At 40.0% G+C, this 24,865-nt stretch overlaps 1 protein-coding gene across 2 annotated transcripts; it reads left to right on the forward strand.

Moving 5' to 3' along the window:
• Positions 1-21: 21 nt before the first annotated feature.
• On the forward strand, positions 22-24,021 carry LOC5500822. 2 transcript variants are annotated; one of them, XM_048729033.1, is made up of 15 exons: positions 22-561; positions 10,007-10,191; positions 10,347-10,688; positions 10,760-10,997; positions 11,071-11,465; positions 11,918-12,155; positions 12,399-12,586; positions 12,946-13,146; positions 16,382-16,589; positions 16,936-17,009; positions 17,258-17,536; positions 17,826-18,060; positions 18,932-19,119; positions 20,632-20,835; positions 22,796-24,021. In XM_048729033.1, exons 2-15 carry the CDS (start codon positions 10,062-10,064, stop codon positions 23,035-23,037), a joined length of 3,162 nt encoding a protein of 1,053 aa, XP_048584990.1. In that variant the 5' UTR covers positions 22-561; positions 10,007-10,061; the 3' UTR covers positions 23,038-24,021. The 2 variants fall into 2 exon arrangements, with proteins under 2 accessions (XP_048584990.1, XP_048584991.1); XM_048729034.1 differs by lacking the exon at positions 22-561 and adding an exon at positions 616-677.
• The last annotated feature ends 844 nt before the right edge of the window (positions 24,022-24,865 follow it).

The raw sequence follows: 24,865 nt of genomic DNA on the forward strand, positions 1-24,865 counted from the left end.
TGTGAGGGCAAGTTGTGCAGTGAAGTGAATGATAAACACGAAAAAGACATCAAAAGTTTTCCTTTTGATCCTAGCGGACCGCCATATCGGCCAAACACCATTCAGTTCTTCTAAAGGACGAGGGTTTGAAATAACAGCAAAACGCCTATGTTTTTCGAGACAGTTCTATCATTGTTGTCATGGTATATGCCATCCCATGGTTTTATTGTTAATAAGGGAGACGTAAGTGAATGAAATAATTAAAAACGAGAATACATCAAATGTCCACATTTTATCACACAGGGACGCCATTACGGTTAAAAACCATCTTGAGCATGTTTCAAGTTCAATATAATATTGATATGGCTTCTGTTCTGATGCATATTGTGCGAAAAAATAGGCATCTGCAAATTCTAGTATTAAACGTAATTGAAAGGACACAAAACAATTAAAAGAATGAGAACAAAAACTTTTCTAGAATGTTTAGCAGGTGAAAGTTTTCAGCGTCATTTTCTTTCCATGAATAACTGATGATCGTAACTAAAGCAAGTGTTGAGTCCTATTTGCAAGACGAGACGCTAGGTAAGCTTAAAGCTTCTTGAAAATTTAACTTTGAAAACGTATAAGAGGGACGGATTTCACAAATCCTGGAAAAGTGCTTACCTGGTGCATAGGACTTATCCAGGAAAAGGTCACAGGTTTGGTTTGGTGTCTTTTGAAAAGGTTAACATGTAGTAATGTGTTTCGTTAAAAAACTCTTTATTAGAAGCTTAAACATAAATTTTGGACTTTCCCAAAGGTATTGTTTTTGAAATTTTTAAATAAGAATTAAAATTCTTACGAGTTATCTCCTAGGTCTCGGAAGCGATGGTCTTAAAACATGGTTGTAGTCTTTCATTTTGACATAAACAACTATGTTGCTACGTTTATAAGCATCCGTATTGCGGGTCTACCACATTGAAAGGTTAATGAGCTGGAGTTCTGTTTAAGAGAATTAATTTTTGTTTTGGAAAACACAATTTGATCCTGCATTTTGGAACGCATCAGGACTAAAAAAGATTTTTTTTTTTGCTATATGAGCCTTTCGGCGTGTTCTTAAAATATTGTGAAAACTCAGGCTGGATGTTCTTATAAAAATGCATCTTATTAAAAAAAATGTATTCTTTTTACAAATTGTGCAGACGATGCATATTTTATGAATTGTATGCAATTGAAAAGGTATTTTTTTGGACATACAAATTTTAAGATATTATTCGACCTTGGACGACACCTGGAGTAAGTGTTATTGAAATCTCAGGCTAAGTTCGAACGTCTTATTATCCCTGAGCCGTATTCAATACAAATGCGTGCAAATGAAGATGAAACAATGGGCTTGATTCATTTGCATGCATTAAATACGGCTCATGGATAATACGACGTTTGGTCTTAGCCTTAAAGACGAATTTTGAAATGTTGGCACATTTTCATTTCTTGTCCCTCTATTTGAATTACACCTATTTAAAAATGTATGCGGAATCCTAGGTTTCCAATCCTGTCATTCGACAAAGCTAGTACTTCGTGGATACCATAAGCATTCCACAATTGAGACGATCTTTCAATCGAGTTCCTAACATTAAACTACATGAGGTTTATTGTTAATCAACTCTCTCGACATGATCCAGCCGCCCAAACCATGAAAGCTTTTAGCGAAGATTTGCCCTGGAGAGTAATTTTCTATCAATATTTTTTTAAGACTCATCTTTTTAAGATACTTGCAGAGCACTTTTTGTTGGGACATCATTCGTATACGATACCAGAAAAGCCATTAGTACAAGCAAATGGTGTAGAAAATATGCCAAATTGTTCAAATTTTTAGTACAAGCATAAAATTTAAGATGGTAGATCTTGATATTACAAGTAATTTGCAATAGGACGCCACGCCCTATAACGTATACTTCCAGTTTTATAAGGCTGCATATAATATACCTTTGAATGAAGAAAAAATGTCCAATTAATGGAGTGATACAGGACAAAAAACTTGCTAACTGATAACAATAAACGTCTTCTATAATATCAATTCGTAAGACACGCCTTTTTGATATTACTTACAAAACTTCTAGAGAATAGACGTTTATGATTATAAATTCATACCAGACATACACAAGTACATATCTAAAGTCACGCGAAATGTTTATTTGCTTTATAATGATTAGTTCTTCTTAGGACGCCACGCCCAATTTCGTATACTTACAGTGTTTTGGGGATAAAATAAACCCTTTTTGAATGAAAACAGAGTACATTTCATAGAATGATACATTCGTAAAAACCTTGCAGTTTGATTAAAAGAAGTGTTCTCTATAATATAAAATTGGCAAGACACGCCTTTTTAATCATACTTACAGCAATCCTAGAGAAAGTTCGGTTTGAAGTACAATTAAATACCAAACACAATACTGAAGTGCATATCTTTTACTTATGCGCATTCATTTACTTTAAATAAATAGAAATGAAGTACGCCACTATTACTTTAATACAAATCATACCACGTGCAAATATCTGTTCCACGCTGAATGATATCCCTCATAGGATACAACGCCCAAATTTTACTACAAGGCTAAGATTTTTTTTCTGATTGATCATGCTCGAAAACTGGGGAAAGCTTATTTTAATTTCTTGCGGCTATAAGCTGCTCAGTGAGCAAGGCCCAGATTAACTAACTGGTTGCGATCAAGTAGTGTCTTCTTCGTTTTACAACAAAGGAAAGAAAAGGGAAAGCTTATTTTAATTTCTTGCGGCTATAAGCTGCTCAGTGAGCAAGGCCCAGATTAACTAACTGGTTGCGATCAAGTAGTGTCTTCCTCGTTCTACAACAAAGAAAAGAAAAGGAACACCTGGGGCGTTCGTGAAGATGTCACCATCGGCACCATTCCTGACAAGGAATTTATGAACCAAGCCTTCACACCTGGAGCTATTTGTAGTTATAATGTTCGGTCGCACCAGCACTTGTCTGGCGGGGGGGAGGGGGTGGGGGCAGACATCTTCCCAAAGAGAAACAGAATAGAGGTTCTCCACCAATATCTGCTGCTATTACTGGGTCAGGACTCACTGCCTGTACAATACAATCTCTTCACCATCTGAATACGGACGAAAATAAACCGATAGTTGACAGTGGGAGCCTGTCTGGACCCTCCCAGAGCCGTCAAGTGTTTGTCTGTTGCTGCTATCCTAAGTGTGGGTGTTAACCAGAGATAAGATGCGTGGTCGATGCAAGTTGGTCAAATGGAACATACCAGGCACAGCCATGTGCAAATGTGGCGGAAATTTGGAGGGCCAATAAAAGCGCAAACTATCCAAGTTGGTAAGAGCTAAAAACCAAATGGAAGTTATATAGGCTATGTAACTCTTTCTGTTCGTAGCTTTGCATACCGTGCAAATTTTAACTCAAAATCTTGGACACCGCGTAGCACGCGAGACCGATGGAATCCCGTCATCCCTTGTCGCGTGCGAGTTCGATAGAATCCCGTCATCCCTTGTCGCGTGCGAGTTGATGGTATCCCGTCATACATTGTCGCGTGCGAGATCGATGGAATCCCGTCATCCGTTGTCGCGTGCGAGTCTGATGTAATCCCGTCATCCATTGTCGCGTGCGAGTTTGATGGAATCCCGTCATCCCTTGTCGCGTGCGAGTCTGATGGAATCCCGTCATCCCTTGTCGCGTTTGAGTCTGATGGAATCCCGTCATCCCTTGTCGCGTTTGAGTCTGATGGAATCCCGTCATCCCTTGTCGCGTTTGAGTCTGATGGAATCCCGTCATCCCTTCGATGGCATTCCGTCACCACTTTTCGCTCGCGTGTCCGATGGAATTTCGTCAATTTTTTACTGCAAGTCGGGATGGCACCCGATGGCACCATCTTGAATGACGGCCATCTTGGATTTTTTTATTACCATGTAATCAATAGATTCTTTGTACGGATTTACGTGAAACTTAGTAACCTTAAAAAGTATAATTGACTGGAAGAGTCTATAAAAAACTATTTCTTAGCTTACTATATGGATATCCGCTTAAATACTTGACATGCCAAAAAACTGGAAGTTCTAGGATCTGGGCGTGGCGTCCTAGCAAAAGCTGCCAAGTTTCTGCCAGTCGAACGTTTTGCACAGTTTTAGATATATATTTATGTATTTAGCATATCTTTTGGTGATTATCATTATAAGCCACTATCTCTGTGTGCTCTGTAAGTACCAGGAAAGGGCGTGTCCCATGTATGGATAATGGAATACACGTATCTCTTAATCGGGCTGCAAGGTAATTAGGCCAGTATCATTTCATTAAATGTACATGTTTATTGTTTAAAAAAAATAAATTACACCTCTATAAAACTGTAAGTATAAAAAATCGGGCGTGGCGTCAAAAATTACTCGTGATGCCAAGATCTATGCCAAGATCTATCAGCCAAATTTCATGCTTGTACTAAAAAAATGAACAATTCTTCACCATTTTCCTGTACTACATCTGAACACGGGGACGTCAAGAGCCGTGCACGGGGAGTGGAAACATGGTGGAAATACTAAACTTCTTTGCCGGTCAACAGTGTTAAACTTAAGGCGTATTGAAATTTATTATATACATACCGAGATTTACGCGCCAAAAACCATTGTGATAAAACTAGTCTCTTCGCGCTAGAGAAGCCAGCTGATTGGTCGTACGATTTTTTCACTAGTGAAAAATGCCGTATCGAAAAACGCCCTTTTTGCGCGATGATTTGATCGAGGGACACTTTCACTTAGGCCAAGTAAAAATAAACAAATGTTTCCCGTCCGGATTTCTAAAAAAAATCGGGCGGGCGGGCGGGCGGCTTTTTATTTTATATCTTTATGTCGATGACGAGGTGTATTAACACTGTTCTCAAGACAACTCGCAAGTCATATATTACCGAAACTAAAACTTTTAGTTCTTTTGCAATGTTTTCTAAATCAGTACCACAAGTTATTTCTTATTGTTTAATAGGCTTTTGGTTAAAAATAACAAATGATAAAATTTTTGAAGCGGCCCCAAAAAGGACGGGGACGGTAAACATTTGTCTATTTTTACTTGGCCTTAGGTTATAGCTATCAGTGAGCCTTGCTGTCAGTCAAGGAATACGTCTAAGTCTCCAGCAGCTAAAGAGAATCTTATCTAAAAAGCGACTTGACCGACGTCTCTTTAGTACTTCCAGTGACATAGCTATACATATATGCTATAGTGCATGAGCTACAAGGCAGTGGAAGTATTGTTGATTATAGAGCAATGTGGCAAAGGCTATTGGTAAAACATAAATTGGTTGTAAGGAAATCTTGTTCGACAGGCAGGTTCGGCCGGGGTTAGTGGGTCAGTGGCAAGACTCGGTAAAGTCGATCCGTAGAAAGTCGATCCGTAAAAAGTCGGTCCGTAGAAAGTCGATCCGTAAAAAGTCGATCCGTAAAAAGTCGATCCGTAGAAAGTCGATCCGTAAAAAGTCGATCCGTAGAAAGTCGAAACAACAAACTTGAACACGATTCACTAAAATAATATATAGATTTAGGCACTGCCTAAAAGCGGAGCCAGCATAAACACCTTTTGTGTTGACTGATCAAAGGTATTATTGGGGGATCTAGGATCCTGCTCTCTAATGAGATTTATTTATTGTACCAACCAAATGGATCCAGGCCTTATTCAATAATTCAAATTATGCAGTACATCAAAGTTAACAAACACAATTCCTGGTGTGCATATGGCTGTCAAAGTTGCTGTCAGAGTCTAATGGTAAATTCTTATGTCCCATCATAGAAGTTCCATTATGAATATCTTTTTTTTAATCAAAACAATACTCCCACAAGCTTTGCCCTTGTGCAGAAAATGTCATAGATGTAACAGCATTCCAAAGATTCAAAATAATATATTTAGACTGTTTAGATGCCATACTGTGATTTTTATGTATTGATTTAGTGGCGTTTCTCTCCTTCATTGGACCGAATATTCAGAAAAATGTCTGGAAATTAAAATCCAAAAAATATATCTACTTTCATGCATTACATATTGGTGCAACCCACTTTACCATATAGTGGCTTTGTTGTTGGTGGCCTACTCCCAAATGAATGCAATGAAGAAAAAACAGATTGAAAATGCTAACTTCTAATTTCAAACCAAACCCTTTCATTGATCTATGTTTGGGGTAGAGAGGAATCAAAGAATATCAATTAACTAAAAAATAGTCGACGGGGGAGGAGATATAAAGGGAATTGACTCAACTTGAAAGGTTTGGTGAAAAAAATATAACAGTAATGAAAATAATTTGATTGAGCATTTCTTGATATTTCCCCTTTCCCATTATCTTAACCCTTTCACCACCACAGGCCTCTAAAGAGGCCATGTCTATGCTATCCAAGCTATGTGAACAGAATTCTATTATTGAAAGAGAACAAGGTTGTTGCTAGTGTTATAAAGTTTAAGTATCTTGCCCTAAAAAACCCTTCCCCTTAATAAAAGTTCCATTAATGTACATTTGTAAAGCTACATTCTGACAAGCTTTGTTCTTGCGAAGAACAATGGATAAAACAGGATTTCAAAGATGGAATATAGTGTCAGACACAATTTTAGATAAGATGCAATGCTGAAGATTTAATGTACCATTTTAAGTGGTGATTTTCCATCCCCATGGGAATTAATATCTATTAATATACATCCAGTAATGCATTATATTTTGGTGTTTTGAGAAACCCTGGATCTAACTATTCCAATGAAATAAATCTAAACATTTAAAATAAATGTTATGGGCAAGAGACTTGGAAAGAAAATCCTAAAAAGAAAATATAAGTGAAAGTAATAAATGAAAATTTCTAATTTAAAAATCAAATCTGTTCATTAATTCATTTTTGGTGTAGAGGGGAAATAGCAAAGAGCATCAATTGCATAAAAATAGTCAACAGGGAGAAGAAAAAGGAAGAAATATTACTCTTCCTTAAATGTTTGAAAAGAAAATATAATAACAATAATGTGATAATTATATTCAGTACTTTTCTAAAATATCCCCTTTCCCATTATCTTTAGGTTGATAGAAAACTGTTTTCTTTACAGATTTATTATTTAAAAAGCAAAAGTTTGTTTTTAGTTTTATATTATATAAGTATTTTGTTCTAAAAAAAACCTATGAGTGTGTACTGCTGAATCACATAGTAATGAACTAGTCATTTGCGCCCCCTCCCTTATGGTCCCGCAGAAGGCAGGGGTTAATGTGGGGTTTTAGACCACTTTTTAACCAGTTTTTGACTCTTAACTTGGAAACAGGCTTTTATTAAAGTTTAATCCCCCACCCTTCCCTGGGACCATGGGTGTGGGGGTATCAAATGACTAGTGAATAAGAGCATCCTACTGTTCTCTTCAAGACATGATTTTTAATTCTCATGTCTTCCAGTCTTTAGCATTCATCTTGGCCCTCAGGTAGTTCCTGGTTCATAAAAGAGTGAAAACAATTATTTATTATTTCTTTCAAAACATTCTTTTTATCAAGTCATTTATAATCTAACTAATTTTCCACAACTATTTGAAAAAAAATAAACACATGAGATGCAAGATGCAGACAATAACAACAATACATATTGAAAATAGGGATTTTTTTATCCTCGGTAAGGAAAATTTCTCTTGTAAGTTGAAAAAGCTGCTGTATCTTCTAAGGATATGTATCTTCTTAGGACTAAAAGCACAGGATATAAAGACAAGAAAGGTCTTCTTTAGCAGTATTTGACAAATGCAATACGATATTGGTTAGCCTTTATGAAATATCTCAACACAATCAATTTGCCCTGAAGAAGTCTTATTAAAGACGAATTCCAGTTTTTGTTGTATTGTATTTTATTCAACACAATCAAGAATATAGGTAAAACGAAGAATGTCAAAACAAAACCTGTTATGCTCAAATAATTTGATTACTAAGTTAAGTACTTGCGTTCTCAAAGCATACAAAAAGGACAACAAAAAGCCTAATAACTGTCATATCCTCAATAGACAATACAAATCGTCGTCCGAAACTCACCTTGCATTGTTATTTTGATCGCTTTCTTGTGGTTCTGTTCGCTTTTTAATGTGAACTGTTACTTGCTTAAATTTACTAGCTAAAACCAGAAAAATCTTGTCGTGAATGAATGTTAGTGGATCTCCTCTAGTTGACTTTATCCTTGAGTCACAAAATTTGAGGCAAAATAAATAATCATCGCATAATCGACAAGAACTTTTTCCCTTGCTCCGTGCTTGTATTTAGTCGCCATTTCGGGGCCGAGTGGGGCCTGGGAGTCGCGCGGCTGACTGGCTGGCTGGCTGGCTGGCTGGCTGGCGAGTGACACCACAGGGTACCCGCGCGATGACCACAAAAACCAAGTCGCATACCTATACCATATTTCTATGCCTATGGGGCTACGCGCGCGGCCTGCGGCCGCGCTTAGCTCCGCTATAAACACGGTCCTGCGAAAAATTGTGCACAATCACATGGCCCTTCTAGGGCTCCGTAGTATTTTATTTATTATATAAATAGAGAAATTTATATAAGCTTACATAACACTTTATTAGACTTGGCAGTTCGACCAACGGTCCAGTTGAAGACAGACAGAAACTTACATTGAAATGAATCCGTCTCGCTAATGTCACGCACGAGACTGTGATGTTAGATAGCGTTTTACAGCTTTACATCTCGCTTGGTTTTTCCCTTTGTATTTTTGTCTTTAAGATTTTCTACATAATCCTCTACAGTGTCATTGAGAGTATCAAATCTATTGTCTTCCATATTGAACGCTTTCTATTCAATTTTCACAGTAAAATTTCATTCACTCGCTCAATGGAGCTCAAGAACAAAATAAACATGCAAAATGAAATGTTTTATTTTCGCTCATTTGAAATCTCGGTATGTATATAATACCCGGGGGGGGGGGGGGGGGGGGGGGACTTCGAGAAAAACCGACATCAAAATCAATTTTAACCCTAAGGGATAGCACTAAGGGCGTGGTTAACAACAATTCTTAGATAGCACATTGGGTGTGGTCGAAGGAATTTGTAACCCTGAGAGATGCTTGTTTTAATTGGCTGATGGATCCTGTATTGTTATGTTACCGACAAAAAAGGCAAAAGTGTTAACCGATCAGTTGACTTGTGGTTTATTGTAAAATACGTTTCTAGCGATTGGGCCACCATTGAGCGTGAGACACCCTAAAAGATAGCAGAGTCGGAAAAATCCTCCTCCCCCGGCGTGAAAACCCCTAAAAGATTTAATAGCAGAATCGGAAAAATCCTAAAACACACCCTAAGAGATTGTTGGTAAGAATTTTATACCCTTAAAGATAGGTCAAGCACCCCCGTCTACTTTTCTGGAGAGACCCCCCACCCCGGGATATAATAAATAAGTTATTTCACGGTTAGTTCGCTTTTACGATTTCTATTCAATCGTTGTGTAAAGTTTTACACAACTCGTGAAAAAAAAAATAGTACGCGCTCACCAACCGTGAAATAACCTATACAGTTATCAGCATCTTCAGCTTTTGTTGGATACTAAACAAACATATATATTCAGGCCCAGATCGAAACCATTCTGATTCAAAATCAATAAAGCTTTTCGAATGACAGAATTGAAAATCCGGGATTCCGCATACATTTGAAAATAGGTGTAAAGCGGCTGCCTTGTCACCAGTTTACTGCGAAAACCGCAACTGACAAGAGACAAAAGAATCGATTAGAATCCGAGTTATTTAACAAGTTATCCGCTCTAAATTATCAGTCACATCCTTGAAGAAACGTTTAATAGACACACTTTCACTATGTTGAAATATTTTTTTCGTTAAAAATCATAGTAGAGTGTTAAGTTATTGATCACAAGAAACTGATGACAATACCGCTTGATAACTGACGATTTATAACTGCTCGAAGGTATGCCATAATAGCAGACCAGTACGGGAGAAAGACTTTTAAAATCTATTTGTAAAGTTAAAGTCCAACTCGTCTAGCTTTCTTCTGGGCTGAATATAAGACGAGTACCTTGTATGTTTCAAGATATGCCATAGAAAGAGAGAGATCATGAATATTTGAAGTGTCAAGTGTAAGCGACATGGACCCTGTGCGTCACGTGATCATACGGCTCCTACTGATCGCCATCGTGGCAGCGATACCACATGCGCATGCGCAGTCCCGTGAGGACTGTATCAAAGACGTCAACAAGCACTTCAACGCAATGCCTGGTCAGAGGAAAATCTAGTCTTTTGTTTATTTATTTGTTTTGTTCGTTGGTTCGTTTGTTTGTTTGTTTGTTTGTTTGTGATTACATTTAATAAGTTTATTTAAAATTTTATGGATGCAATATTTTTCCTTATATTGAGGTATCCCTTAATTCCAGGTAAATACCTACATGGATTCAAAATCGAATCTTTTGTGGCTCAAAATCCATTCGATTGCTCTATCAAGTGCACAGAAAATCTCAGATGTCAATCATTTAACTACCAATCAGAAAGCAGCACTTCTGAGAATGCGTGCGAATTGTCGAACGCCACCCACCGAGCATCATCCCTACTGTCCAGGGAGGGGTACTCGTACTATGGCCCTGACCTTAACCTTCAGCCAGCCGTTTGTGTAAACTGTTCCCATGGCAACTTGTGCGTCCAGTCATGTGACAGCGATCGTGATTATGAGTGCTCATGCAACGAAGACAAAACTGGAAAGGACTGCTCCAAATGGAAAGGTAATTACTCTGTACACTTTTTTATACTTCGACTTTCTGAAAAGTGTGCTTCATGTTTTCAACTTTTTCAGCAAACGCTGCCGAATACGACGTGAAGTTTCCCGCTCGTAGCAACACGTCGCACATGGTCGTAGATGTGGTCAGCAGTATTACTGAATTCACAGCATGCGTATGGATCACTACTAGCACTAACGGTCCGCTGACCATCTTTTCATATGCTGAGCCCGCACAGATTTCGCAAATCGTGTTTGTCTGCGACAACCGTGAGAAGATGACGTCATGCAATCTGACAGTGAATGGAGCCTCGCGGTGAGTTTCTGCTTCGTTAAGTTTCTTTTGCTCCAAGCTTTTTAATATAATAACACGAGTTGCCTTGCTTCAGTGAGATGAAGTACTCGCAGCCTCTGAAAGGGGCCTGGTACCATATATGCATCAAATGGAGCAGCACCGGTGGCATATGGTCCTTCTTTGTAGATGGGGCCAAAAGGGGCCATGGTTCCACACTAAGCCCAGGGCACAATATCACGTCACCCGGTAAGCTGGTCATTGGCCAGATTCAAAAGGTGATGGTCGGTGGTTTTGATGCCAGCAAGTCCTTCGTCGGGGCGATCAGTCGATTTAACGTGTGGAGTGAGTTGATCAGTGATGGGGCCATTGCATTGCTGGCTCAGACATGTGGTCGGGAGACTGGGAACCTTATTGACTGGAGAGAGATGAAGTATCAAGGACGAGCTGACGTCATCATTCAAACACCGACTTCGTGTCTCGGAGTGGCAGGTAACGATGATTTTGTTTAAGGCCATAGTAGCTTGACACACACTTCCACCACCAGCTTAAAACAGGCGCCAAGCTAGGTGTATCTGCAAAGACCACACGCGCCACCGCCCCTCTTCTGCCAAAAACATCACTCCTCCTCGGACTGCAGATGTCCCCTTAGCAAATTCTGGTACGCGGCTGCAGACATGATTTTTGCCTGGCAGTTAAAATTACCTGTGATTGTAATAACAAGGCGTACACATGAAAATATGATTACAGTATGGCTTAGTAAATTTTTTAAATAAAGTACCTAGTTACAGTTCTGGGGGATTTTAAATAGCGAAGAAGTCTAGTTTCTTAACGGATTAAGTCTATCACAATTCATGTTTACATCTCAAGCTGGAGCAATATTGGTAAGATTATGACAACTATAAAGACTTTTTTACGTGTATTCCGTTTTGTTATTCCCTCAGAAAAGGATTATGACCACGCCATGCACTTCGTAACCAAGTCCGACTCGCGTTACGCCATCGCCAATACGAGTATGCCCGACCTGACTGCACTGACGCTTTGTGTTACCCTCAAGACGAGCGTTAAAGTCGACCTTGTCCCCTTCTCTTACGCCTGGGCCGGCGAGTCGAACGGCATTTATATAAGCATTTACGATGACGAGACGATCAGGTTTTATATCGACGGTTATTATAAGGAGAGGTGAGATATATCCACAATTTAAGCAGGCATCATCATCATCATCATCATCACCGTCATCATCACCACCACAATCATTATTACAATAAAGTAAATAATAAAATCGCGCTGTTGCTGAAGATGTGTTTGTCATTGTTGCTGTTTGCGTTTCTTCTGCTCGGCTGTCGTTGTTGTTTTGTGTTGTTGTTTCGTTACTAATTAAATCACTAATTGTTTATCTTGTACATTGTCATTACGTGTCTCTAGTGGCCACGCCCTTATTCGTGACCTCTGGAACAACAAATGGCACACTGTATGTCTCGCTTGGCAATCCTCCGGTAAAATGTGGGGCTACATAGACGGTGTCGAAGTTAGAAACTCACAGACATTGGCGGAAGGATCGACTGTCAAGGGAACAGGAGTTGCAGTTCTCGGACAAGACCAAGATAGTTACGGTAAATCGGATATATTTTTTTCAAGGTTTGGGTCTGGTTGCAAACCTTCCTTCCTTCAACACCTTTTTCTATGAGAGAGAAAAAAAAACGCTGTAAAAACCACCTCATGTTCAGGCCCAGCGGGACCAGACGTCGTGATACAAGTCAGCCCCTGTTTGCTTTATAAGTAAAGAAACTCAATACTCGTGACGGTCAAGCTGTTGAATTCACCCATGTTTCTACCCATGTTTCTAGGCTCCTTACAACTAGATCATCAAACAGAATAATTTCTACATAAAGCGCCTTGCACTAATCTATATATTAAATACGTCACGGGAAATAATAGCGTACATTAATAATAGTACATTATGCGTTTTCAGGCGGTGGTTTTCAAACATATCAAGCGTTTCTTGGTCTTCTCAAGAACGTGAACTTGTGGGACCGCGTGCTGACAGTTGACGAAATCATCCAGATCGCACAGGGGTGTGGCGAGGCACGTGGGAACGCAATCAGCTGGCAAGATCTTAGATTCGCCTCCAGGAACAAGTTGCCGATTATACGGTACTCCAATTGCGTCACAGGTTGGTTAACCAATTAATACTCCTGTTCAAAACAGGCGCGTGTCCAGATGGGGAGTCCCACCCTGCTCATATGACGAAAAAAGTCCGACTCCGGTTGACACCTTCCTTAGTAGTCAAGGGTGTTGGGACATATCTCGTTACTTAGCGATTCGGTTGTTAGGCGCACGCGCGATCATCCGGGAACTTCGCACTTTTAGGCGGGAAAATCGAATGGGAAACAATTTACGCACGCGCGACATTCAGAAACTGGCGAGAAAAACGTAATAAAACAGCAAATACTGTAAAACCAAAAATGGCGAGCATGTTTTTTGTACCTAGGGCATCTACTTAGCGACCTGAAGAGCTGATTTGAGCAAGAAAAGAGTTGCTCAACTGTTAAAAGGCGAGATAAAAGTCGATATTTTGATAACAAAATTATTTCGCAACATTCGCATTTGTAACCAGGCTGTATCGCAATTCATAGATCCGGCATGTCAATGAAAGAGATGATGCAATAACAGCCATGTGGTCCCACAAATGTCCCACAAAAAGTCGGCAATCGACGGCAAAAAAAGATTGGTTTGAGATATTTTTCTGCGAATCTGGACAAGCAAATAAATTCCGGTCAGCGTAGAAGGTGCTAGTCCTGTTTTCTTTGACCAGCCACTTTTAGTGTAGAGTTGGGACTCAAATTGCAGAAAAACACGTAATAATTATGCGAAGAAACGAAAAACAAAAAGCAAACAAACCACATACAAGAACAGCGTAAGTCGTTCTACCATTAAACTTGTGTTTGATATTATCCTAGGTTTACTTCAATGACATATAAGAATGAGACTGCCGTTTGTATTGTTGCTTGCCGATAAAAGCGAATTCGGCATTCTCCATTAAGATCTACTTTTCCCCGCACTTGAATCACTGCAAGTTTACAAAAATAGCTTTAAAAGCACATAAACACATAGTACCTACCGAAGAGAGCACCGCTTTATCTTATCATTTCCAAGTTTTCGTATTTCGAGCTGGTTTGTGCCTTTCCCATTCAACAACCAAACTTGTAGTTATCTATTTCTATGCTTCTCTACAAGATTTTCACCAAGCTTGGACATCAAATCAAGTTTCCATCATGTTAGGGGACCATGTTTTATTTCCCAAGTCGCAGGAAAACCCCTATAAACGTCTGTATTTTAGATAAATCCGGGCAGGACTCACCGTCCTCGTCCGACATGTTGTACAATTGTGGGACTGTTGTGGGACATTTGGGTTGCACTTCGCTGGCTTCTATTTACTGTTTTCTGATTGGATATCCGTGCGCGTGTCGGATCTGTGAATACTGAATTGCACATGCGTAGATAATTATACTTCCAGTTTGCATTTCCAACTCTTAATAGATAGTGAGTACGGGAGCAAATCAAAATTGCGAGATTCTTGATAGTATGTGAGTGGATTTATACTAAAATCTTTGAGAAATCTTTGAGTAGACTGATCGCGATTTTTTAGGCAAAAAATATTCACCTAGTTGCCGTCTACAAAAAATTGTATCGATTTTTCGATATTTTAAAAATTAAAGAAATTATTTAAATAAGAGTGGAATAATCACAATTTTATTTAAAAAAATGAATTTTATCATTTTGAAGAATACGTAAATGTGTAGGCACCCTACTGAAACCACAAATAGAGGCAAGCAAACACAGATAAAGTCACAAATAGATACCTTTATTGCGCTCCGTCAGGTCCCATTTTACAGCCATCAGCCACAATAATCAATGCTAAAACCTTCATTAGAAGCGAGTATCCATATTTATGTTAAATTACATGTCTGCACTGCATCATGGGAGTCTTGGAAACACCTTCACAGACAGGCGGGCAATCTCCTCCTCCAAAATCATAACAGTTTTTTTATAAGTCTCTTTGCTCCGAAGCCAAACAAAACATTTTTAGGTCAAAGGAACCCAGAAAAAAGCCTGAAAACAATTTTTGAATCAGGTTGGGTAGCAATGATGTTCGACATTGGAGAATATGAGGCCATTCACTAGAAAATTCCTTTCTCACTCGGTGAAGCCCAAACAAGGAATTATCCGATTGAATCAACCTCAGCGTGCAAACATCCAAAAGCGCAGCATTAATTATGCCCAAATAGACTTCATGATGTCCTTAGGCACTCTCGAGATGTGAAAAAGCTGTAATTTTTAAGCAAATTACAAGCAAACCTGCTGTAGCTTAATTTAACTGGTAGTGTTGGACTTAAAGTAGGGGAGAGGTTTCTGTTTTCAGTCTGTTTTTCTTACATTTTTGCTCAAAAGTACCCAGGAGTGAAAGGAATAAATACAAAAAGCCCAAATAGTCGTGAAAGGGTTATCGAATGTTTCTGTTGTGACGCCAGGCGATGACGTCATCTAAATTTAGAGATTCATAAGCAATGGTGCCATGTCTAAATTCATTCCATTTCACAAATGTTTGGCGGATTTATAACGTCTGGAAGTTTTCCTAGCAACGGCCCTCAGAGAAATGTCCCAAAACCCTTAAGATGGTTGATGTCATGCTTTCATTTGGATAGAAAAAATTTCTAGACCGTTTTCTAGTGACCTATTACCAGAGCTAATATGGTCCGTGGCAATTCGATTACTACTCTGGACCCCAACCAGTGTTTTTCTGTAGACACGCCCCCGCAATATCAGATACACGCAGGGGCTCATAAGTAGGAGCAATCATCTGTTTTATATAAGTATCACGGCGTTTCCGAGGATCAGGCTATTTTTAGACGCGCGCGCACGAACGGGCCAATCAGTTACGTTGACGTTGGTCGCGCGCGAGTGACGTGAGGCTGCACGCGCAAATTGCAGTTATAAAGAATATTTTTTTATCCATCATCGGTCGGTTTTGTTTGTTTACCAGAAGAATTGCAAGCTAGAGTTGAAAGTCGTAGGTAGGGTTGGATTCATATAAAAGAATAGAACAACAAAAGTCAAAGTACCGAAAAGAGAACATAGCTTTTTGTCTGAGACTGCGCGTGCAGTTGAGCTCAGCCAAAACGTCAACACAAATGTCCAATCTGATTGGCTCATCCGCGCTTCTGAAAATAGCCTGATCCTAGGAAACGCCGTGACACTTATATACCAGAATGTGGGGAAGTTGATTGCCCCTACTTATGCCCTTGGTACACATAAACTTCACACTGACTGTGTCACTGAAAGACGCAGGATTCTCTTACCCTACCTCTCAAACCATACTGTTTCCTTGTACATTCTCTTCTCTTCAGCGAATCAATCAGACTTCATGTTCACCGTCCCGTCGGGCGATACAGACTTCGTCCAGCTCCCCACCCTACCCTCCCTGGGGAGGTTTACGGTCTGCCTGTGGTTGAAAGAACGCGCCGCGGAGATACTCAAATATGTGGTCAATTCTGATGTTGAGCTGATGCTGAGTTTTAGCCATGTGGGAGCCTTGAGTCTCCGCGTTGGCAACGTGTGAGTACTTTGATTGGAAACATTTAAATGTCGCGAGGGTCATTTTAATTTATTCGCTGTTTTTTATTCATACTTCGTCTTTCGGCTTGAATTTATTCAACCGTCTTCTGACCGAGAAAGGAGGTCTTTCGGCCCCCCGTTTTCAACTTGTGTTCCATTGGTTCTATGATGACTAAGTTTTCTGAGAACCGTCATTTCACAAAGAGGAAAAACATAGTAAATGTGACGTCATTTATGGTGAAGTGGTGTCTAAACTCAGAAATTTCACGTGAACTTTCAGGGAATCTTGTTTTTTTGTTTTCCACAATGTTGCTAACCCCAAAACACAAATCACTTTTTGTTTTAGCGTAAAAAGCGATCCTTTGATGATCTACCCAAACGATATCTGGAAGCATTTGTGCGTCACATGGAATAACGAAGGTTATAATTAATCTATCAGAGAATTGACCATCTTTCCCTCCACCTAATTTTTTCATCATTATTATCATCATCATTATCATCATCATTACCTACATTGACATCGTCTTAGTCATTGTCAACACCGTCATCGCATTAATATTAAAGTCATCGTCGTCGTCGTCGTCATCATCAGCAGCATTGTCATTGTTATCAGCATTAAATAATTGCATTATTGTTATGTTTTTTTTCATGATGTCTTTTCATCAAAGGGGCTGGTACCAGTCGTGTCTTCAACAACGGCGTATTGCGCATGACCCACAGCCCTCACGCGGGGGGTGTGACGCTCAAGGCTGACGGCTCACTTCGACTACTGAACTGCACGGTGACCCGCTTCAATATGTGGAGCGAGATCCTGGCAGACGAGATGATACACAGCATGTCCTTAGGACCGGGCTCAGAGACAGGTGACCTGGTGGCTTGGCGTGACGTCATGACCAAAGGATTCGGGAACACAAAACTGACGCTCGCTCCAGAGGCAACAAACGATGGTAAGACTTGATTGATATAAGAATGGGAAAATAATGTCAGGGCATGACCAAAGGACAAAACTAGCTCTCACTCCAGAGGCGACAAGCGATGGTAAGGATTGATTGATTTAGAGACAGCATGAAAGTAGCGGTACTAAGGCTTGATTGATGGGAGGGGTATCGCTACGCAGTTACACAAGAAAACAAACAAATGACGCTTCGGAATCGATGTCACGCAATGCGCCAAAAGTCTAGTTGCATGACACTTTGAAAGAATGTATTATTAACGTACAGCCTCATTGAATGCTAGGGCACGAGATGAACTACGAGCTGATATTCCCGAGCCAGTCGACTAACAACGTTGTCGAGTTCACTGGTATGCCGTCTATGACTGCCCTGACGACGTGCGCCTGGTTCAAGACTCCAGCCTCACACACGGACACCATCTACATTCTAACACATGCGCATAGCACGGAGGTGGACAGTATGCGACTTGATATCCGAAACCCAAATGACATTCACATCACAGTGGATGATAGTTCAAGGTGAGATTTCCTATTCAAACCCAAATGAGATTCTCATCTCTGAGTGGATGATAGATCAAGGTGGTACTTGCTATCCATGCTCGGTGTCTTTGTTTATCCAGGTACCTTGATAAAGACGGCTCAGTATATTTGTTTATCCAGGTATCTTGATAAAGACGTCTCAGTATATTTGTTTATCCAGGTATCTTGATAAAGACGGCTCAGTATCTTTGCTTGTCCATGTACCTTGATAAAGATTGCTCAGTTTTTGGTTAAAAGAGGGTATTCGTACCGTGGCACCTGGGTTGGTGGCAGGTGTGAGGACGGGAGGGTAATTATGGGGATAATACTACAGTAAGCGGGGTTGGACTAAGGATGGTCCGGGATAGTGATGCGGGTGTTACCATGGCCTATAGCGTGAATGGGAAGATAAGAGGTATGAGGTAGTGGGTAGGGGAGGTATAGACCGGAAAACAAAAAGGCTGATAAGGGGTAAGATGTACATGCTGGTAGAAAAAGAAGTGAGTTACAATATAATAAGAAAACAACAAAAGACATGCACATAAATGTATAATAAATGACATTAAATAAGGAATAGGAAATTTTATAGAGCTCTTTAAAAGGTTAAGCAGTGTGTTCTAGAACAGGGTTTATCATCAGGATGTAAGACCAGGTACTAGTCAAATGCGAAGGGAAGAATGGAAATTTGGGAGCCGAGAGGTGCTAGTGGGAGGAGGAAAGATGGAGATACAAAGTAAGGAAAAAGTTTGCATTTGAGATATGTTTCGAAGATGGCTCAGTATCTTGCTTATCAAGGTACCTTGATAAAGACAGGTCAGTATATCTACTTGTCCTGAGCGACGATAATTGTCGGTCATTTTTGCTTGTCCAGGTATTTTGACAAGGATGGGCTACGTGACAATAATTGGCACCTGCTGTGCTTTTCATGGCGGAGTAGCGACGGATCGTACAAGATATATCTCGATGGGGTCATACTCAAAAGCTCTTCTAACTACCAGACGGGCCATAGTATCCAGTCCGGTGGGGTGCTAGCGATTGGACAAGACCAAGACTCGGTTGGTGCGTGTATAGCTGTTGTCTCATATTTACCTCGAAAGAAGGAGAGTTGACGGCTGGAGGCGTGAGGCAACTGACTCGACATATCTTAGCCAAATTTTACTAGACCATGCATTGCTAGGCCACACGTTACCATGTCACACAATGCTAGGCCACACGTTACCATGTCACACAATGCTAGGCCACACGTTACCCACAATGCTAGGTCACACGTTACCCAAAATGCTAGGTCACACGTTACAATGTCACACAATGCTAGGCCACACGTTACCATGTCACACAATGCTAGGCCACACGTTACCCACAATGCTAGGCCCCACGTTACCATGTCACACAATGCAAGGCCACACGTTACCATGTCACTCAATGCTAGGCCACACGTTACCATGTCACACAATGCTAGGCCACATGTTACCATGTCACACAATGCTAGGCCATACGTTACCATGTCACTCAATGCTAGGCCATACGTTACCATGTCACACAATGCTAGGCCATACGTTACCATGTCACTCAATGCTAGGCCATACGTTACCATGTCACACAATGCTAGGCCACACGTTACCATGTCACACAATGCTAGGCCACACGTTACCCACAATGCTAGGTCACACGTTACCCAAAATGCTAGGTCACACGTTACAGTGTCACACAATGCTAGACCACACGTTACCATGTCACACAATGCCAGGCCACACGTTACCCACAATGCTAGGCCCCACGTTACCATGTCACACAATGCTAGGCCACACGTTACCATGTCACACAATGCTAGGCCACATGTTACCATGTCACACAATGCTAGGCCACACGTTACCATGTCAACAATGCTAGGCCATACGTTACCATGTCACACAATGCTAGGCCATACGTTACCATGTCACTCAATGCTAGGCCATACGTTACCATGTCACACAATGCTAGGCCACACGTTACCATGTCACACAATGCTAGGTCACACGTTACCCAAAATGCTAGGTCACACGTTACAATGTCACACAATGCTAGGCCACACGTTACCATGTCACACAATGCCAGGCCACACGTTACCCACAATGCTAGGCCCCACGTTACCATGTCACACAATGCTAGGCCACACGTTACCATGTCACTCAATGCTAGGCCACACGTTACCATGTCACACAATGCTAGGCCACACGTTACCATGTCACACAATGCTAGGCCACACGTTACCATGTCACTCAATGCTAGGCCATACGTTACCATGTCACTCAATGCTAGGCCATACGTTACCATGTCACTCAATGCTAGGCCATACGTTACCATGTCACACAATGCTAGGCCACACGTTACCCACAATTCTAGGCCACACGCTACCAGGGCACACGTTGCTATTGCAAGGCCTACGCTCCTAAGCAACGCGTTGCTACGCCATTGTTCATGCTTTTAGAGCGCTCTTTGCCTCTAACCTTGCACTCCCTCCCCCCCCCCCTCCCTTGCCTTCATACTTATGTACATATTTTTTAGTATTCTGTAATCCGTTTTTGAACATAGGGGGAGATTATGACGCCACACAGTCTTTCGTGGGCTCCCTGTCCGGTGTCAACATCTGGCAGACGGTTCTGGGCGATGACGTCATTCAGGCTATGAGCGCTGGGTGCAACATGTGGAGCGGTGATGCTGTCAGCTGGTTGCAGTTGCGCAGAGCTAAGATCACCGGTGTCACCATCAAGCCGTACGCGGAGTGCTCTCTTCCCGGTAAGATACTCATTTCACATTTCAGAGAGAAATTTGTGTTGGTAAGATGCTCATTCCACATTTTGGCGGGAAATTTGTGTTGGTAAGATGATCATTCCACATTTTGGCGGGAAATTTGTGTTGGTAAGATGCTCATTCCACATTTTGGCGGGAAAATTGTGTTGTTAAGATGCTCATTTCAAATCTTGGCGGAAAATTTGTGTTGGAAGGATGCTCATTCCACATTTTGGCGGGAAATTTGTGTTTGTAAGATGCTCATTTCAAATCTTGGCGGAAAATTTGTGTTGGTAGGATGCTCATTCCACATTTTGACGGGAAATTTGTGTTTGGGCCCGGTCGCACTAGCAAGATGTTCAGGAGATGTCAGGGACATTTAGGTGGACAAGTTTGTCCCGTGACATCTACGCACTATCAGACATTCTTAAATTAAGGTCGCACTGGTTGCAACATCCGTGGATCACGGGCCCTAAAAATAACATCGTATGTCATTCATCTGCGTTTCCTTCGCGCGCGGGAGATTCGAAGAGCAAATACTCTCTGCATGCTGCACGTCTGCATATTAAGTCATGAGTAGAAGAAATCTGCTGCTTTTCGTGTGGATGTACCTATACATCGTGCTGCGTTAGTCGGATGCATAGCTGTTACTGTTACTCAGTTAATTGCAAATTTAGTTGTCTATTATGCACCGAAGGCGAAGACGTACATGTTTGGCTTGGAATTGACCGTCACGCCGCCAGATTGTTGGAAATAATGGATTTTGGTAGGGATTCACCTCTAGCTTTGAAGGCGAAGCGAAGGTTGCTATTTGATACCATTTACGTTTTTTGTGTGAGTGACGTTCTTTGCGTGATAAGAATAAAAACAAACAGAGTTCCCCTGATATCAGGTAGATGTCCTGCCCTGGGGCAGGACATCGGCTCCTTTGATGTTTTGTCTCGACCGGCGAATTTGTCGTGTTGCGTCAAAACACAGGTCGCACTTGGCCTCGTAACATGTCACGGATATCTGTCAGTTTTTGAGCTTATCTAAACAGAGATTTCCTGAACATCTTGCTAGTGCGACCGAGCCCTTCGTAAAATTCTCATTTCACATTATTTTGGCGGGAAATTTGAGTTGGTAAAATGCTCATTTCACATTATTTTGGCGAGAAAATTTGTGTTGGTAAAATGCTCATTTAACATTTTGGCGAGCAATATGTGTTGGTGAGATGCTCATTCCAAATTTTGGCGGGAAATTTGTGTTGGTAAGATGCTCATTTCAAATCTTGGCGGAAAATTTGTGTGGAAGGATGCTCATTCCACATTTTGGCGGGAAATTTGTGTTTGTAAGATGCTCATTTCAAATCTTGGCGGAAAATTTGTGTTGGTAGGATGCTCATTCCAAATTTTGGCGGGAAATTTGTGTTGGTAAGATGCTCATTCCACATTTTGGCGGGAAATTTATGTGGGCAAGATGCTCATTCCACATTTTATATTTATATCCCATTTTTAAAAGATCAAAAGATATAATCATGTTATCGATGTCTTTTAATATTTAGGAATTATATTTTTAAATTATATTTAGGTATGTAAACCACGCATTCATGTAAACAAATCGAAAAAGTTCTGCCCTAACTTTTAAGTAATCCTGCTTTTCCAGCTCAGCTGCTCTTTGTGGTGTGAAGAATGTTTATGTGCCGTGCAAATAGAACTGGAATTGCTGGGTTTTACCTGCACATCGTTGCAAATTATTGCAATTTTTTGTAATTATTGTAAACTTGATTAAGCAAAGACATTTTTGTCGACAGCTTTTAAAAATAATATAACTACTATAATTCTTTGGTAAGAATTGAATAAAAATATATTCGTTACCGCTTGAATTAGCCGATGAAAATTGATGCCTTTTTGTGAGTATGTTGTGTTTGAGCATAAAATGGCGGCGTGATTGGCCTTTTTTGAGTTCCATAATATCTTTACCACAGGTATCGTCGCTCAGAAGCATCGGGACGAATGGTGCAATAAGAAACATGGCGCGTCGCCATCCACAGGATGCACCTTACCGCTGTACGCTCTCTTTGACAAACAAGGCTCAAGCTTCCATAGACAATGGAGTTGTTACTATAGCAACGTCTTGTCAGCAGACCCTAGCAACCAAGGATTTGTTTACGCCGGTGGGATGTGTACACACACAATTCATGATGAATTGGTGATAATTAACGAGTAGTCGTCCAGTGGTATTTATATTACGAATTACCTCTATTGCACTTGAATTACGTGAATTTATGAACTTATTAAATAAATTTATTCTCAATTTTTTTTGTAATTGTCACTTTTAAGTTTGGATGATTGGACATTCGAATTCAGCATGACTTGTACTACTAGCTGCTTTATAGGTTTTCGTTAAGTTTAAGGTTCGTAGAGGTTTCTAAGCCAAAAGAATCAGCATTTGCATGGTAGGGTCCGTGGTCTAAACGGTTTGAAAAACAACTTTGACCGAATTTGATGCACCTTAAATAATGGGTCCACCACCGTTACATTATGAAGTACAAATCCCATCGGCCTTAGTGAAATATGTGATCTGGAAACGAAATACCCCTAAGAAAAATCCAAACAAATCATTGATATAACCAGCACACACTTTGATGTGAGGAATATTTAGAAATTCTGTCGAAGGATCGAATTGTTTTGAAAAAATCCATAGCTTTATCACATTTTACACCCATATTCTCTTGTTGATTCTGCACTGAAAAGCATACCCAACCCTTCCATGGAAGTAATCGGAAATTCTGTGGGTGGGGTTGGTATCTTCTAAAGGCACCTTCCTGGTAAAAAAAAAAATAACCGTGTGTTCTGGCAAATGTCCAGGACGGACTTCCGGGGGTGAAGATGGTTAAAGAAAAATCTGTGAAAAATTCACTCGTATAGGGGTATCGGCTTGGAATCGCACACATAAAAAGGCAATGTTTTTTACATAAAAAATAAATAACATAATTGAAACCAGAGTGTTTACTAAGCTTTCTGATCTTCCTTGATGTTTGGATGTGTTTGTAAATTGTTAAATATTTCTTAATATGTTTTTTGGTTCTCTGCCCTTAGGTGTAAATTTATTTTAACACCCAAAGTGAGCCATATTGTATTAGAAATATAATTTAGATTTTATTTATTATTTCATTTATGTAAGTGCAAAGTAAACAACAATATCTATTTATCATATTGTTTCAACATTTTTATTTTAAAGTAAATGAGAGCATATACATATTATTAACAGCACTAGAAAGACAACTCAATGCTCTAGATTTCATAGCCTGCTAGCCGGCTCTCATTGTGGATTATTCGGAAATGTTTTATTTTCGAATATTGGGAACCCTGTGCGCCCGAATGACGGCCGGCTAGCAGGCTATAGATTTCAATGAAAATATTCCATAAAATTAAAATGACATTTAATGAAGGATAAAGTTATTTTAGGAGGAAAGCAAAAATTATCTAAAGGAAGGACCAAAATAACAAAAAATAAGTAAGCACTAAAATACCAAAATAATTTTCATAGTTTTACATATCTTACACTACACATGGCTACTGACATGTTTACCTCTAAAAAAGTTACCAAACCAAAAGCAGGAGGCTTAAGCTTTTCTAGTTGAGTTACTTAAGTATACAATATTTTTTTTTACGAATATTGATAAAAACTGCTCGATATTCTGATAATTTGTCTCAATTCACACATATGCTCTACTTTATTGAAATCTACATGGTGAAAAAATCATGCCATTTAATGAGAGAATCAAATTTTTTTTTTATAGTAAGAAAACAAAATTTGTCTTATGGCCGGACAAGTGTTGTGATGTAAGGTAGTCACTTCTTTGATATTCATTCATAGCGAGACGATTTTCATCAATAAGCTTCAAAATACTTCCACTTCAAAATAGATAAGTAATAAAGGTTAATACGTCAAGTCCATTCATGAGTGTCTAGAGAACATTTGATTACGTCTTAAAGTAAGCTGTATGTATCTAAAGCAGGCAATAGATAATCTAAATCTCGAGCCTCGCCAC

This window comes from Nematostella vectensis, chromosome 6, assembly GCF_932526225.1.
Source record: "Nematostella vectensis chromosome 6, jaNemVect1.1, whole genome shotgun sequence".
Lineage (NCBI taxonomy): Eukaryota > Metazoa > Cnidaria > Anthozoa > Actiniaria > Edwardsiidae > Nematostella > Nematostella vectensis.

Excerpts from the sequence above, each read along its gene's own strand:
- LOC5500822 (XM_048729033.1), top strand. The coding sequence starts at position 10,062 with ATGGACCCTGTGCGTCACGTGATCATACGGCTCCTACTGATCGCCATC. Across the intron at positions 17,010-17,257 it reads CGTCACATGGAATAACGAAG|GGGCTGGTACCAGTCGTGTC; the intron begins GTTATAATTAAT and ends TTTTCATCAAAG. Across the intron at positions 17,537-17,825 it reads TCCAGAGGCAACAAACGATG|GGCACGAGATGAACTACGAG; the intron begins GTAAGACTTGAT and ends ATTGAATGCTAG.